The following is an 18,591-nucleotide window of genomic DNA, read 5'->3' as shown; positions in this document are numbered from 1 at the left end:
TTTCATTTCTTTCTATACTCTTCCTTTATTGATGGCTAATATATCAACGCTTTTTGGGCAGAGATAAAGACAATGTTTAAAGTCTTTTTCTAATGAATATAATGCTTATATATAGACTCTTTTCCAAGAGTCTTACCATTTCATTCACAACTCTTCAATTCAAGAGTTACACTATTCAAACCAAAACAACATATTAATTCATATAACATGAGGCATTTCTTATAGAGTGTGATTAAGTTAAATAAAATATGTTATATTGTAGAAACAAGAATAAATAATATTTGAGTTAATACATTTTCATTATTTTTTGTCCGTTAGAGTATAGTATAATAGTGATTTAAATATGTCCTTAAAATTATTTATGCATCTTATATTGAACCAAAAATAATGAAAATGTATTGACTCGTATACTATTTGGACATTTCTCCACAGTATATCATATTTTGTTTAACTTAATTACATTTATCATCATTTTTTGTTTAAAAGATCATACTTGTTTATCTTGCAGAGGTAGTCAGTGTAATGTATGTATAAAAATCACGGTTTTTTGTAGGTGCAAAAAATGGAGGAGGATTTATATAATTTCACAAAAACTCATGTATCAATATAATTTTATAAAAACTCATGTGTCAATATAATTTTACAAAAACTCAAGTATCAATGTAATTTCCTCTTAATTAAAAGTTATGTATGTATACTAATGTATGATTGGTTTAGGTAGAACATATTTACTTTATTTTAAACAAGGACAAGAGTTCTAGTATTATGTATGGGGAAACTCCCATTTCAAAATTGCCCCACTATATGACGAATGTTCTAATCTGAGGTTACCTCTTTTGGGAGTACACATGTCTAAACCAAAATATATAAATCTATTGTATAAAGAAAACCATTGTACTGTTCAATCAATAGTTATATTTCGATTCCTTATAAGATTTAAAGTATGCTTAAATTTAACTTATATTGCCAATAAAATAGTGTTTTTGTCAAAATTTCTTTTATAGCATTTTAAGCATCACTAAGTTTAAAAACAAAGTTAATTAAGTATAGACATAACCTTTAAAAAAAGGAATATTAAGTAAAATTTTCATTCAATTATAATTTTTATATTGTATTAGAAAATATGAAGTTTTGAATAGACCTGTAAAACACACGTGGCACAATACATGCCAAAATGATTCCAAAAATATATTTGTCATCAAATCGCTTCCTAATGAAAACTGTCAAAACAATCTTTGTCATTTAATTGATTATATTTTATATATTTGAACACATAATTACTATATGATAACATTTTATTTTTTTTATAATTTATTTGATGATACTTTTTTAGACTTAGTTGATAATACTTATATCTTTAGAGTGCCCAATTAACTTTTTAACTTATTTAAGCATTTAATTACTTCAAAGTGTTGACTAATTTATCTTTAAATAATATGTTACTAGCCCACAAAGCTCTGATTCACCACAATCATAAAAGTCAGGAATTCTTAGGTGTGCTGGTTATGATCCAATACTTATCCACCAAATCACTATGGCAAGTGGCAACTATTTATTTCTATATTCTACATAAAAAAATTATCTGGATGTAATTATATATTATCAACCTTCAGCAGTTAATGTATTCATCCTTATTTTAATTTTTTTGAGAAATCATTAATAATAGCATTACATGCGTTTAAAAAATATAAGAATGAAACGTGAAATTAAGAAAATAACTTAATATTATTTTAATATATAAAAAATAATTAGTATAGAAATTAATAAAAGAACAATATTAAATGTAAGTGTAGATAGGAAAAAAAAGTAATGAAATAGAAGTAACAGTATACAGTAAATTGACTTGAGAATCACAAAGACTATTTTAGTATGTTAAATATAAAGGAAGTTACGGATGATTCATGAAATAAAACTTTGAATAGTGAAATTACAAGAGTCAACAATATTAAAGAGTGAGTGTTGATAAGAAAAAAAATAAGAAGTAATTAGATATAAAACAACTTGTGCAATACATGAAATTAAATAATTAATGTATACCAATCTTTGTTGTCAACAATGACTGTAACATATAATTCTTTAGTTTTAATCATGGTTAAAATATTGTCTGTATAAAACAAAAGAATTAATTGACTACATTGACTAATTATAATATTGACTTATCAGTTATGTGCAACTAAGAATTTCAAAAGAAAAATATTTTAATTTTCAGCACCTAGATTAGGGGTTCAAATTTTATCAGTTTGAAATTTACTTAATCATCACCCTGATCTGAGGATTAATTACTTAGTCAAAAGAAAAAAAAAGAATTTTTTTTAACAATTCCTTAAATTATTCAAATTCATGAAACTATTGTGTTGATAGTTAATGTTTCACCATAGCTCCAATGATTACCACTCAGCTCTTTGTTTAAGCCTCAGTTTTTTATCCCTTATATACATTCTTGTACTCTAACTATATTTTCTATTCTTCTCTATACTTCTTAGCCTCTTCTGCTCCTCCAAACCTCTTCTTACTTCATCTTGAAATGGAAGACAATTCTTTGATCAATTATGTTCCTACCTTTGCAAGGGGCTCAAACCTTCTACTTGTGCATAATAACACAACATCTCTAATGTATGTGTCAGCACTACTTGAACAATATTCATTTCATGGTATGTCTAAACCTATTTTGTATTATTTTATGCCTTTATTATTTGTATCATGATGCTTATGTTGAAGAAATACATTCATTGGATTTACACAAATAATGGTTATGTTGAAGAAATTGGATGTCCTACACTTGTACTTGCAATCTGTTTGTTTCATGAGAATAAAGAGCTTGGAATATAGTATTAGCATAGTTGATATAAATTATGAAGTGCATATTAATTAATCCTACAAAAATATTTCTCCACATTTTGGTTCATCTTGTAGAACCCATCTTCTCTTTCCCACTTCACTAATCATGTTTTGTGGAAGTTGAATGGTGTGAGTTTACAGTTCCCAATGTTATGTTTGGAATTTTTATTAAAAAGTTAATATGCTTTTTATTAATGTTTAATTTAAATATTAAATTGATAGTATTATATGTTTTAGGAATCTTAGATGACTTTTAAGTTTCACCCATATTATGCGTTGAATTTTAAGAAATGAACAAATATAATTGAGTGTAACTATCAATTTGGGTGTAAATGAATTTCTCTTCTTATACTAATAATATAAAATATATAATCACAATTATGACATTAAATATAAAAATACATAAAAATGTAACAAAAAATAATGAATTAATCATACAAATTTGATTTATATTATAGATATAGTAGCCATTCATTTTTTTATATTTTACTTATATTTTTTTATCAACTATGTTAAAGTGTGGAATTTATATAATAAGAGTTTTTTTTAATGATAATAAGAATATTTTAATAATTAGACTATACTCTCATGAACTAAACAAATTTTTTTATGTTTTTGTCAATGATTTTAGAAGATTTTTGGAAATTTTAAATATTAAATTGTTGAATATATTTAAGTGTGAAGTCATACATTAGATATGAGATGGTGAGTAAAAGATTTTATAAGTGCAAAATGTTCATGGAAATAATATCTTGAGGTTTTGGTTCAAAATGTGGTATCTGACATGTATTTCTCCATTCTTCACATGCTCTGACAACAATGAAATTGTGTGATAGTTGGAGGTTCCCCAGTCATGGACATGTCCAACAAGTGATATTAGAGTTGATGGTGGACATGATGAGCTTAAGGGGGAACAACCTAGTAAGTGTGTGGTACTCACACTTGAGAGGAAACTGTTAGGTATATTCAAGTGTAAAGTCACCTATCGAATATGAGCAAAAAAGTTAATAAGTGAAAAAGACTCATAAACTATTGCCTTAAAGTTTTTTTATTCAAGACGTGTATCTCACACGCAGTTCTTCACTCTTCCCATGCCTAGTAATAATGGAACTCCCCGGTGGTTGGAGGCCCCCCATTACAAACAAATCCAACAAATATTGTTAGTGGAGCGGAAGCGGTCATTGCGCAATGTTGGCCACAATAATCAAATAAAGTGGAAAAAAAATATAAGAGGCGAACACTAGAGCATTTGTTAATGTGGTTCAAACAATTATGCTTACTTCGCTAGAAGTGTTGAGTATCTATTAAAATATTATTAGCGAATAACAATTACAAGCTCTAGCATACTCATAGGCCTAAGACTCATTACATGCTTCTAACTGTTGCTTATAATTGGTGGTAGTTATAGCAAGGAACATGAATCCAATATATAAAATTTATTTCTCTCATCTATTCCAATACTAGACAATGTTGAATTTTATACAATAACATATTTCAAGCATCCCAAACAATCTTCACCTTGATTGAAATAGATTAATATCTTGCTTATTGTGAAATCTACATAACAGTCTCCAACTTAGCGAATAGTCACCTTCATCTTCTTCAAACTCTAATTCTCTTTCCCATCTCCTTCACGTGAGAGTGCGTTCTATTCAGCGTAAGCCTTTTTGAGTTTCATTGATGATTTTAACAATAATCTAACTTTCCAAACTTGTAGTGCAACATCTCATACTTTGTCCAATGGAACACACTGTCTAACTCTCTATTGTTAGGAAGTATTTTCGATATTATGGAACCTTTATACCGACAATCAACAACAACTGACTTCTCCAATGCTCAACCCGTCTGAACCATGGAGCTTCTTTACAAAGCCACAACCGCTATCACTATTGTCTACTCCAATATTCATAATTCACTATTGTATACCCACATTACATACATTGTGTTAATATCTACCAATGCTCGTGTCATACCCTTGCAACCAAGCAATGCTCCTGTCACACTATGCATCTCTATCAATGACCGTTTTACATCTTGTATCGAAGTCATTGTCAGTGTTCAACTATGCATGAAAGTCAGTGAGCGTTCGTGTACTTTTATGGACCCACTAGTAACTGACATCTTTCACCATGACGCCCCAGACACGCCATAAGAATATTTCACGTCTCATCTCCAATGAGATTATCCTCTCCCACATCTAGAAAGATATTGTGAGCATCTGTCTTAGAGCATGACTTAGTACCAGAGTTCCTTTTCCACCTTGGTCTCAATCAAATACATGAACTTCTGGGGTTTTAGATCCAACATGGTTGTGGTCCCCACCATGGTCTCATCATGTTTCATTCTCCTTCAACTCATTTGGTTTATCCTCCCACAATTCCTTTGACAAACCTTGTTTAATCAACACATCTTTCACCCCCTTTCCCACAATCCAAAGTATTAAGTTCCATTTAAATTCTCCACCATGAATGTGGCACATGAGTTAAGACACATCTTTCAATTGGATCTAATACTAATTGTTGGTGTAGTATAGAGAATCATTATGTAATGTTAACCACAATCAATCAAATAGATGGCAAGAGATAAACATAAGAGAATAATATTAGAGAATAAAAATTATAAACTTTAACACATTTATGGGCCCAAGGCCCATTAAATGTTTCTAATTGGTGCGGGTTATACCAAATAACTTTATTCCAATATTAGACAACATAATATTTCATATAATAATATATTTCTAAGAATTTGTTGGTCCATCACAAGAACAAATTAAAGTATAATTCAAATGGCTCAAGTCATAAGGACAAAAGCTTCACTAAATAATTTTTTTATTATTGTTACCTATATGCATTATTTGCATATGCTTAGAAACAATTCGAGCAGTTGTCACTATAGTACAGAAAAACAATGCATGATCTACATTAGTAGTTGTAAAATCACCATTTCTTAACGGGGTATTAGAGCTCTAAATTAAATAATTAGGATTTCCAATATAAGGAAAATAAGAGAAAGTGGTGACATTAAATAATGCGTTGTGAAGAGTGAAGCAAGCCCTGCATGCATGGTATATCTAAGTGTTTATTAATCTCAAGCTATCTATGTGTTTATTAATTTCAAGCTCTCAACAATTAATAAATATCTTACTTCGATTGATTCTGCACGAGTTTTAGTGTTTCCCCACCCACAATCTCATGATATATTATTAGTCACTCCAGCTACAAAGTTATACCTTACTTTTTAGTTTTTAAAACTATTTATTAAATTTAAAAACATGTTGGTCTATATGGTAAAGTATCTTGAAAAATATGTCATTCTTCAATGAATGAAGAAATATAAACTACTATATTTAGCTCAAGAAGCTATATTCCACAATACTTCATCTTTACAACAAGCTTTGAATTATAGCAAAAAAACCATGGTAGTGTTATACCTAATCCTTGACTAATGTGAATAACAAGATAACTTTATGATTGTTTTGCGATTCAGTTACTACAACAGATGATGCAGTAGCGGCTGCATCTATGATTTGCAATCATGAAGTCCAGTTTAAAATTGTCATGGCTAAAGTCAACATGCCTGGCATGAATAACCTTTCTTTTTTCAACATGTTGCATGAGAAGGGCATTCCTCTTATATGTAAGTTTGCAATTTCAGATTTTTTTACTGAATTATATCATTTTTCTCCAAGAGTTTGATCACCCTTAATACTTCTTTCTTTCTTATTATCATGTTCAGATATCATCTCAAGAGACTTTGATGTTAATACTTGGGATTTATTACTTCAAGGATCATGTTATTTCTTCAAGGAGCCAATCCAGTCAAAAAATATTAATCATGTGTGGGAACATTTATTTCCCTCAAAAGCTGCTCAAAATGAAAACTGTGAAAACAAGGTATGTAGATGGCTTAGCTAGGAATATTTTTATGGCATTAACATTCTCATCATGACACTGGATCCAAAAGTAGAAAAGAGACTATATAAAAATGAGTAAATCTCATTTTAGTCCTTCATGTTTTTTCGATCTTACCGGTATGGTCCCTCGAAAATTGAAAAATAAAAAATGGTCCCAAAAAATTTCAAATGTTGATCAATTAGTTTTGTTTAGCATGTTTTACGGTACTTGATAGAAACTAATTTGACCTTAAAAAAAATATTTTGATTCACATTTGAAACTTTTTGGGACTATTTTGAGTTTTTCATTTTTCGAAAGATCTAAAATATTATTTACTCTAAAACATGAGGGACTGAAATGAGTATTTACTCTAAAATGATAGGATCTAGTTAATAAAAGCTATTAATGTAATTTCTAAATACTCTCATTGAACAGTTCAAAACCACAGAAGGCCATGTTGATAAAGCAAATAGAATGGAGTCTAACAACCATGGCAATACTGAAAAGGGGTGTGTGGAAATAAGAGAACAAATTATAGCTGGTGGTAGAAAGCGTATTGTTTGGACTCAAGAGCTGCATAATAAGTTCACTGAAGCTATAGCTATGCTACGCTACCATAGTACTGTTATTTTATATATACTTTCCTAGATTATATTCAATTTATTACTTTCCTTTATCTTTTATTCTCTATGATAAAGTGGTTACTAATTTAATTAAATTCCTTCCTTTTGTATTCAGAAACTTCTCCTAAAGAGATACAACGTATAATGAATGTACCTGGTTTGACAACTGCTCATATTTCAAGTCATATGCAGGTTCTTTTCTATTACTTCAACTTAGACATGCAATAATTTTTGTTATTGTTTTCTGATGCTATTAATAACCTACTTAGTTGCATCACCAATATAATGATTATACCATACTAATATGGAACCGGTTTACCAGTTAAATTGGCCGATACATGAAAGCTAGACCTAATCCAATACTTATAATAAACTAATACATTAGCTAATACTTCACTTCAAGCTGCAGCATAAATATTAATCATGCTCTTCTTATTATAAATGTAGTTTATATAATCTATTCTTGTTGATTATTTTGATGGTGTTTACTAGTTGTTCTCTAGTCAACAGTCAACACATGTGCAATAACAGGAAGTCCCTGTTGAATCTTTTCACTCACAAAAAGACAACTAATTTCAATATGCTGCAACATTTCAAGAAATACAAGATTAGAGATATTATGAATTACTGTTTGATTGTCACATTATACAGCTTCTTATCAAAAATTGAGTGTGTTTAGGTGCTGTCTTATATCTTATGCCAAACTAGAATGAACGTATTGTATGCAATTTTGAGTATAATATCTTCTAAGTATCATTTTCTTAACCTTTAGATATTTTAAATAAATTATGAGGGTTAATAGATACTAGCTTAAAGAAAGCAACATATTACAAGGTAAGGATGCTAGAAATTATTTCCATAAGTGAGCAAAAATGGCTAGTATGTTGTTACTTTGTTTTTTCTTCTCTTTACATTAACATTTGCATTTGTGATTCTTATAGTATGCAATGCATCATCTATAACATGCTACATTGTTTTCATTTTTTGTACAAAATCGCTGACTATCGCCCTATACAGAAATACAAACAGCAGATAAAGATTAGTCAGACTGCCACGGATTCTGATCTACCTCCAGTGAGTAGTACATCATCGACCTCCAGGCGCAGGACCAAGTTAGGAAGTACAACAAGTCTGGACACTTCAATGGATCAAAACCAATCTGCAACAGATGATGAAAGCATAAAACTACTTGAGGAAGATAGCAACAATGATAATTGTCTTGTGAATGAAATGAATGTTGATCAATACATCAACCACAAATGTGAAAGTCTAGCTTCTCTAATGGATCAAAACCAACCTGCAATAGAATTTGATATCATGGCCCTACTTGAGGTAGATTGTGACACTGATAATGTTTTTGCGAATGGAATAGATCTGAGTGATTTTGATCAATACAACAACATTGGAAGTCAAAGTCAAGATACCTCAACAGATCAAAACAAACCTGAAACAGAATATGATGATATCATGAAAATGCTTATGGAAGATTCTGACTCTGATAATAGTTTTTGGAATGGAACAAATCCAAGTGATGCTGATCAATACATAAACAATGAAGGCCAAAGTCTAGGGGCTCCAATGGATCAAAACCAACTTGGAGCAAAATATGATGATATCATGAAAATGCTTATGGAAGATTGTGAGATTGATAATAGTTTTGGGAATGGATTAAATCCAAGTGATGCTAATCAATACATAAACAATGGAGACCAGACTCTAGGGTCTCCAGTGGATCAAAACCAACCAGCTGCAGAATATGATGACATCTTCAAAATGTGAAGAGGATTATGACACAGATAATCCTTCTCGTAATGGATGGAATTCAACAAGTTTTGATTAATGTTATGAGATAATAAGGGTCCGTTTGCGAGTTGGGTTTTGGAGGAGAACGAAGAGAAATGAAAAGCTTCAGAATCATCTTACAAATGTATTTCATGACTCACAAGTCTTTCATTTCTCTTTCATTCCTTCCCAAACTTAACTTGCAAACAGACCCTAGAGACATTTCTTGAAAGTAGCCCCACTAGATTTTGGTGGCTTGGAACCCTAGCAGATGATAAGGTTTGTCCTTGTATCTGATTGCAATAGTTTAAGTCTTTTGGGAGCAAAGACATCTAATTTCTCTTACATCATTAGTTATCTCCACCCACCAGCCTAATTTTGGTCCTCAGAATTATCATAATTGTTAGGTTAAAACTGTTGTTTTGGGATCCATGATATTGTAAATTTATTAAAAACTTCTTCCTTTGGTTCCGCTGATGGTGAACTCATCGAAGACCTATTTATAATGTAGCAATTCAGTTTATAGAAATTTATGTTTCCTATTATTTTTAATATTTTCTGTATAATTAATACACAAATAAATATCCTAATTTTTCACCACAAAATTGAGAAATATGTATACAACTTTATAAAGACGATAGGAAGGGCATAAATACTAAAAAAAGAAACTCAATGTACGAGGCTCTCACTTAATGGAATCTACAGAATATAAGTATACATAGTTTTACCTATGCAAGTGATTGACATAAGCAACAATGATGCTAATTGTTGCTATAGACACCATAGCATCAAATATGCCACTAAGCTTCCAAGAGATTGTACATAATTAGAATTAAGTTAGAGACATAATTAAGGTTAGTTGTATTAGCATGAATAACCCTGAGTTCTACATTAACATCACAGGTTATATCATACCTAGACCAAGCCATTGCTGTATTTTAAAGTTCTATATGACAGTTTTATCCTTCCCAAAGTCTTCATGAGATACTGATCGTAGAGGCAGACATGTAATAATATAAGATCCAAACATACATATAAAATGCAATTCAAATGGTGCAAATTCAGTTAATCAGTTATAATCCTAAACATTATAGGACATTAATAAGTAATCTGAAACGATATTTAGTGTGAACTTATTTTCATACTTTTTATCTTTTCCATTATTAGTAAGTGTAAAAGTTTTGCTATTTTAACACTTCTATCTCTTTTCATTAACAACAATGATTTTCACTAAATGCATGATCTTATTGGTGCATCTGAATTATTATACTTCTCCTTGCGTACTTGATAACAAAATTCATAACTATTAAGGAAACAATCTGACAAAATTGATGCAAATGTTGAACAGTTGTGAAACTCAAGTGGTTCCATTAATGTGTTATTCGATCTTTATGACGTGCGCTAATTTACGACGACGAGTTTCACATGTAAAAATATGAAGGAATTACCAAAAAAAACTTATTAAGTTTGGTGCAAGAAATATAAAGTCATTTTATATTCGAACTTAAAATTATAGAAGCATATAAATTATACAACAACAACCATTCAAATACTATCCTATCACAACTGTGCTTGAATTAGTTTTTCAGGCACAACTTTACCTCACTTATAAGCATGGTTATGCCTATTCTAAATAAATTGTTCTGGTCACTTCAAAAAACAAATCACATATTTTTTTTTTGGTGTAACTAAAAGGTATTCTATCATCTTATAGTTAAGGAATTAATCATTTTTAAGATGTTTAATTATCCCTCCCAACACATATTATTCTAAAGAATTGAACCCATTTTAATCTATCTGAGGATCTAATAAAATCTTATACCATTACATCACGATCTTGTTGGTACACAACATCATATTTGGAGAGCAACATAGGCAACTAAATCATAAATGAACCGCATAGGTTTTGTTGACCTATAAGAACATTTTATATTATTTGGGGCATTGCATCTTCGAGAAAGTTTAGGATTATTACTATGACAATAGTTTATGCCATGTTTCAAAGCGGAATAATGTTAAACTAAACTCAGCAATGATCAAGATGGACCTACTATTTGAACCATAAGGTAACCATGTCTTCTGCAATATTTTTATGAAGTGTTTCTTTTCTTTTACTTTTAGAAATTACGTGTCAAACTTATTTTCTTGATTTCATAAAGGAAACTTTGGTCTTTTCTTATCTTTTAAAAAGGTTTTTTTTGAGTGTTTGGTAAAAGAGTTATAGAAACAATATCATGCAACTAAAACAAAGTTGAGCAAATAGGAATCCACGTCACACAATATTTAATATGGAAAAATCCTCTTAAAATAATAATGAGAGTAATAACCATAGGCAAGACCTGAAGGTTTTCACTATGTAGGAAAAATATTACAACGGTAAGAAATTTCGGATCACATATGTAATGATTAAGTGTGTTTAGGGCCATTATTTTAAGTAGTTAAATTAAAATGATCTAATTCAAATAAGGTATATGACTATAGACATAATTGTCATGAAAATTATTGCGTAGATATAAAAAGTATTATTTCTATTTTATGATGTGCAAAATTGGAATAAGAAAATGAAGTAGCATCATCCTTCATGGAAGGGTATGCACTTCTTATAAATAAGGGGTTATGGTCCCCAATTGTAGACTAACTAATGATACATATAAAGCAAGACACAAAATCATTCTCTTCATCACATTAGAGGAGAAACTAAGGCTATGGTGATCTACAATTGGAAGGCCAAAAAACCTACATGTTCTACTATGAACATACATTTGCATACAAGGACAAAAGACATGGACTTTGTGGATATATGATGAATGATGGTATAAAGTTCATTCATCATATTCTCAATGAATATATTAAGATACGCTTCCACACTAGTTTTATATTTCTTCTTGATGATTTGACATGAAAGATCTTGACTATATATGATTATAATATTCATCATCTTTAGTAGTATTCATATTTAAGTATAAAGTCTCTCACCTATTAAAGTCTATATTAAACATTTTTCCAACAAATAGTATCAAAGTTACTTTCATGTCATGCCATTGGAAAATAAGGTTTTCAGTTATTATGTATCATTATGAGAATATGGTTGAATTATCTTTTTAGATATTCATTGTTTCTAAAGATACCATGTTAAGGTTAAACTCATTATGTTTGTTAGAATCTTTATTTTGAGTCATGAAAACATGTTCTATTTAGTTGATTAAATATAGTTTTCATTGAGAACATGAATTTTGGTTTTGATTCAAGTTGAAACAAGAGATTATTGATGGCTATGATAGACATTTCCATGAAAATAAATTCTATTTGTTATATGTATTTCTTAAAATACTACTATGAATAACATTAAGAATATTGTTATTCAATTTGGTTTTTTGGGTACATCTTTTAGTCTTTTTTGGTACATTATTCAATTTGGTTTGGTTCTAAATTCATGGACTAAAATAGTATGAATTTTATTTTGTATAATGTATATGAATTATTAGCCAATGTTATGTTATGTATTGGGTGTGAAGATTACAAAGCATTCGGATGTAATCATCTAAGTAAGTTTTAGATGCCAATATAATGTCATTCACTATGCCAGATATCGTAATTAACAACGGTAACAGTGTTTTTTTGAATGACGCTGTTAAAAATGAGGTGAAAGAACATCAACAACGCATGTTAAATCAAGCACTGCCAATTTGGGTAGGTGGATACAACTTTAAGAGCGCAGTCTTGAAAAAATATTGTTGAACATCAGTGATGTTAGCGCTGACTCGAATGAGTTCTATTTAACATCATAATTTATAGGAAGTGCTATCAATGTACATCTATTTGAAAGAACATGATTAAAAAAACATTGTTGAAGATGACATAGTAACAACGCTTTCTCAAATGTGTGTTGTTACTTGTATATGACGTTTTACATATCAAAAAAGTTGGACTCACCCTGGATGTTTAACAACGTTTTCTCACGCAATCACTATTGAAGAGGTCATATCAACAACGTAACCTTTAATATGCGTTGTTGAAGATGTCATATCAACAGCAATTGCTTGATAAAGCGTTGTTGAATTGTTACTACATTTTAAATATCTAAAAGTTGATTCAGTCCCTCTACGCTCCAAAACTTAATCGAACAGAAAACCTCAACAAAAAACTTCATCAATGGCTACCCAAAGTGGTGATCATGGTTCTCATAGTGGTGACGAAGCTACACCGACTCCACAAGACAAACAAATTGTTGTTCATAAACGAACTCCCTGTGGAATGACTTCCATGAAGAATGTCATTCGTGCAAGAAGTAAGGAAGTGAAGATAGAAGTTGAATGGACTCAAAAGGCCAACCATTAAGCTTGAAGGATGGAAACACATTGGTTAGTTACACTGGGGACGTGGTTAGGAAAAATATGTCGATAACATTCAGCAAATGGACTGATGTTAGGTTAAATGTCGCGAAGGAGCACATCTAGAATGAAATAATAGTACGTTTCTATGTGTGTGTGTTTTTGTGTTTAGGTAGTAAGGTCGTGGTTAGGTAGTGTGTGTTTTTGTGTTTTCATGCAATGCATTTACAAGTGTTTGCATATAATGAATGTATATGTGTTTGCATGCAATATAATGTATATGTGTTTTCATGCAATGTATATGTATTTTTTGTGTACTCATGCAATGTATGTGCTTTCATGAAATTTATATGTATTTATGTATTTTAATTTCAGTCTAATTTTGATGTTGGTGAGGAACATAAGGATTATATCCTTAAATTTTCTGGCAAGGCTCTCCGATACTTAAGAACTGATGCCGGAAAATATATCAGATATGCTAATGGCAATGTCAACCTCAAATCTCTGAAGAAATATGCAAATGTCATTGAGGATGAGGATGGAAGGCATTTGTCACTACACACACAAGACGAGTCATTCTTGGTAAAATCATCTTCTTTGTATTGACTTTATTCTTTTATATGCTTTTGTATATACATACATACATACATATATATATATATACATATATATATATATATATGATTGTTGATGTCAATGTTGTTTGTTTTTGCAGAAAGTAAGTGATGAAAACCACAAGAGGTATAGAGGAATCGAGGAAAAAATTATAAGTATTGTTAATTTTTTAAGTACATTATTGGTTATGTTTTGTATCCTTGTATCTAATTACATTATTATTGGTTATGCTTTGGCAGTTGGAAAACAAAAGTGATACACCTTTGACTCCACATGGAGTAGAACTCGATGTTCTATGAGTGGAGGTCCGCAAGAACAAGGATTGTGTCATCGATAATGAACAAGTTCAAGAAGCGGCAAAATGTGTTGTAAGTGCTCATTTTTTTAATTATTCTTAATTTCCACACTTTATTTATCAATGTGATTAATTAACATTATGTTTTTTCTTGATTTGTCAGGTTGCCATAAAAGAAAAGGAGACACAGTCGGATAGTCGCATTATACTCGAAAGGCACTAGGATTGCCTCAGTACCCTGGCCATATCTCGGGTGCAGGATTTGGGATTAGCCAACGAACATTTGTACTCCCGTCCAAAGCGTACAACCAAAGCCCAAATGCGTCAAGTTCAAAATCAATTGGAGAGCCTCATGCAACGGTTCAACGACTTTGAGAAATCAATGAAGGTGAAGGAAGCTGAGTGGCAACAACTAGCTACTGTTGTTAGCACTTTTCCTTCAACCATCAATGAGAGTTGCACACTTGCTCCTTACAACATTCTGATTCTGATTCCCATTCCTTAGGTAATTTAGTTAACTAATTTTAATTTATTTGTCATTTTGTTTATAGTTGTAAACTAATTATATGTTTTAACTAACATATAGGGAATCAATGCTTGCAAACTTTTCTCAGATATCACATCTAGTCGAGTGGTGGGTGTTGGGAAAGTGCACAACTTAGTCGATGCTATGCTGCATAATGCACATATCCCACACCATCATGTGAAGGTCTCTATTGATGTTGCAATCGATGATGATGCATTGCTGCCAATTCCTCTCGATGAGGATATCTTCACTGTTGGAGGGGCTATAGGCACTTTTGTGGATTGACCAATAGACTTTGTACAAGTAGTTCCTTCTAAGGTATTATTTTCACCTTATCCTCACTCATATTATATATATATTGATCTATATTGATATGTTTTATATTAAATATTTCATGAAAATGTACACTCCAAGCGAGCACGCTAGGCATGGGACATGGCACACTGGGTGTGTGCACCAGCTTGGCTAGGCGTTGGGCGCATGAACCAAGGCGTTGGGTGAATGAGCACAAACCTGGCCAGAAATCAAGATTCAAATATTGGCTCGGTCAACTTGGAGAATATCTTGGCCAACTTGGATTGAGCATCATTCAAATTCAAAATGAGGAGCATGGGAGAAAGATGGCTCGATGAAACTCTGATCAATTTGAAGATGACCCATTCAAATTTAAATCTCGTCGTGTGGCACCTCATCACAACATGGATCTCAGACCAAAATGCCTAACAATCACAATTATCTCGGCCAAGATGGATCCCAACTCTTTCAAATTCAAATTGAGGCACATAATAAAAATATTGCCTGGTAAAACTCTGGTCAAATTGAAGATATCTCTTTTAAATTCAAATCTAGCTTGCTAGGCGCATGGACCAGAATTCTTGGCTAGGCAGATTTGGCTCAGAGTAGCCAAATTGTGTTTTTCTACCTCTTTTTGAAATTTCACATGAGTAACTATTTTATCTTATCTACAAGGATTACATATTTGAAATTTGGCCCAAGAACATGATTAAAATGATTGTGTCGATTTTTTTGGCCAAACCATGCCCTAAAATCTAGCATAGTGTTATCGTGTTCCTATGAATAAGGAAATTCAAATTCAAGTTGACATGGAGATAATGCAAAGATAAAGTGAATGGTCAAAACCCAACCACCTCAATTCGGCTAGCCTAGTATAATTGGCTTGAAGATTATGTGGGTATTCAAATTGTTAAGCGTGTGGAGCATAGAGGAGTCAAATTGGATTTGTTCTCTTCCCATGCTAGGCATGAATTCAATTGCTAAGTCAAACAATCTTCAAGTTGTGTCCCCATTTCAAATTCAAGCCAACTGAATTCATTCAAGCTCAAGTCGTAGCATCAATGGGATTTTACCACCCTTACACACTTAGTCTTTTTACATGATAGTTTTAAATTTTGAACTTTTAAATCTTGCTTTTTCATGGAGCCCTTTTTTGCTGCCACACTATATTTATTTGAGTTTAATCATGAATAAAACAAGTTTGATTTTATTAAGAATTTGATTGTCTTTTAGTTGAGTTTTCTCCTAAAGCAATTCTTGGTTGTGGCCATCATTGTTCTTATCAAACATCCTTGCTTATGGCGAACCTCCATTAGCTTATCAAGCGATCCTTCCTTGTGGCGTCCCATCACTTCATTTCTTTTCCACTTCACTAGTTCCTCACACACACACACACCAAATTCACCTAAACCCTATCTAAACCATGAACACAAACCCTAACCTACACACTTAGCCCAGACACCTACCATAACACCCAAACTTACATGTTTCATTTTACCTAATACATGTTTGATGAAATGTCTCACCCATAGTTATGCCTTAAATAAACTCTAAATTTCTTTCCTTTGTGAATTATGTTTGTTTTTCTCTAAAATTCAGTATAGTTTGGTCATATTAATCATTGGTCATAGTTTTGTTGTTGCTTGGAGATGATGCCTCTTGAGAAGAACTAGTAGTATAAGTTTTTCTCAAAAATTGATATCCTCTTTTGTTGGGGAACCTTCAATCTTGATTCACAGATTTTGGAATTGAATTCTAATGTGTTCTCTTTAATATATGTTCTGGATTGCATGAGAGAAATGAAATATTGTTTTACAAGCTTCTTATTCATCATGTTGAAGAGTTACTTCCAATTGTCTATACTCCCATTAGTGAAACTTGCCATAAATATATGCTAATTATGTCCTATATGTTGTGTAATTAAATAGAGTAGCATTAGTTTTGCCACTTCTAGGATTTATAGATTTATAATTGACATTTTTTTTATTGTAAATGAAAATAGCAGATAAAGTAATAGTAGCTATGTTTGGTTTATAATATAATGGTATAAATGTTTTAGCCATTTTTGTTATATATTGGTAGTATTGGATGTGTTGATTTAAATTAAAGCATGTTTTAGTGTAGTGAACTATTGTGGGTAGAATGAAAACAATTAAAGAATTAACAATGTTAGAGAATCAAGTGTGCTTCCTCATGAAACCGCTTAGAAAATAGAGAAATAACGATGTTTGTGTTGAAGAGCTTTAAGTCATGTACTTTAAATAGAAAGTCAATTTGGTTAGTTAGTAATTGTTTACTATAAAAGACAATGTTGTAGTTATATTAGTTACACAAATGAATAAAATTCTAAAACCGGATTCCTTTATCTCCTACTCTCTCATTTCTTTCAACTCTTGTTCACTCTAAAATCATATTCTTCTCTACTACACATTATCTAGCTTTTCCGTCTCCAACAAAATGGTATCAGAGCTAAGGTTACGCAAACAAAAAAATTTCATTTCTCTTCTGTTCCATCCTTTCTCACAAAAACAATGGCGCAATCAAACACAAATTTCACAACCACACTTCTTGTTCTTGATGGAAAAAATTGGAATCGATGGAGCATTCAAATGAAAGCAATTATGGGTTTTCAAGAAATCATGGAAATTGTTGAAGATGGGTATCCAGATCTCACTACAGAACCAACATAACAACAAAGAGCCACATACAAGGAGAAAAAATAAGAGATTACAATGCTATGTGCTTAATACATCAATGTGTGGACCAAGCCCACCTTGAGAAGCTTGCAGCAGCAAAAAATTCACAAAAAGCTTGGGGGATCTTGGAGAAATTTAACAAAGGGGCAAAGCAATTAAAGAAGGTTAGATTATAAACCATGAGAAGACAATATAAGTTGATGCAGATGGAATCACATGAGATAGTGGCACAAAATTTTAACAGGACCATAACCCACACAAATGCAATGAAAGCATGTGGTGAATTGATATCTGATCAGACTATTGTAGAAAAGATCTTGAGGACACTATCTCCTTGCTTTGATCATATTGTGGTAGCAATTGAAGAGTCTAAGAAACTTGAAGAACTAAGGGTGGAAGAGCTACAAGGCTCCCTCAGGCTCATGAGAAAAGGCTTATTGAGAGAAACTAAAACAAAACCATCTGAGCAGGCACTACAAGCTCAAACTTTTAGGAAAGGAGTTACCATCGCAGAACTAGATTCAGAAACATAGAAAAAGGAAGAGACTGCAATGCTAGACACATGAATATGGAACAAGAAAGGACTAATCAAGAAAATCCTACAAGCTTCACAAGGAGAGGAAGTTTCAATGCTTGGAGAGGTGGAAAGAAGAAGCTGGACAGAAAGAAAATCAAGTGCTTCAACTGTAATAAAGTTG

The 18,591-nt window shown here is 31.4% G+C and overlaps 2 protein-coding genes across 2 annotated transcripts; both read left to right on the top strand.

The window, feature by feature from the left end:
* On the top strand, window positions 4,691-7,582 carry LOC109359713 (two-component response regulator ARR12-like). The gene is made up of 5 exons (XM_019604410.1): window positions 4,691-4,928; window positions 6,325-6,474; window positions 6,574-6,731; window positions 7,167-7,350; window positions 7,470-7,582. The coding sequence occupies exons 1-5, from the start codon at window positions 4,691-4,693 to the stop codon at window positions 7,580-7,582; spliced, it is 843 nt and encodes a 280-aa protein (XP_019459955.1).
* Window positions 8,234-9,161, top strand: LOC109360181. Its single transcript, XM_019604907.1, has one exon. It carries the CDS (start codon window positions 8,297-8,299, stop codon window positions 9,131-9,133), a length of 837 nt encoding a protein of 278 aa, XP_019460452.1. The 5' UTR covers window positions 8,234-8,296; the 3' UTR covers window positions 9,134-9,161.

This window comes from Lupinus angustifolius, chromosome LG11 (assembly GCF_001865875.1).
Source record: "Lupinus angustifolius cultivar Tanjil chromosome LG11, LupAngTanjil_v1.0, whole genome shotgun sequence".
NCBI classification, from domain to species: Eukaryota; Viridiplantae; Streptophyta; class Magnoliopsida; order Fabales; family Fabaceae; genus Lupinus; species Lupinus angustifolius.
This window is presented reverse-complemented; position numbering and strand designations above follow the sequence as displayed.

Excerpts from the sequence above, each read along its gene's own strand:
- LOC109360181 (XM_019604907.1), top strand. The coding sequence starts at position 8,297 with ATGCAATGCATCATCTATAACATGCTACATTGTTTTCATTTTTTGTAC.
- LOC109359713 (XM_019604410.1), top strand. The coding sequence starts at position 4,691 with ATGGAGCTTCTTTACAAAGCCACAACCGCTATCACTATTGTCTACTCC. Across the intron at positions 4,929-6,324 it reads GAAAGTCAGTGAGCGTTCGT|TTACTACAACAGATGATGCA; the intron begins GTACTTTTATGG and ends TTTGCGATTCAG. Across the intron at positions 7,351-7,469 it reads AGCTATGCTACGCTACCATA|AAACTTCTCCTAAAGAGATA; the intron begins GTACTGTTATTT and ends TTTTGTATTCAG.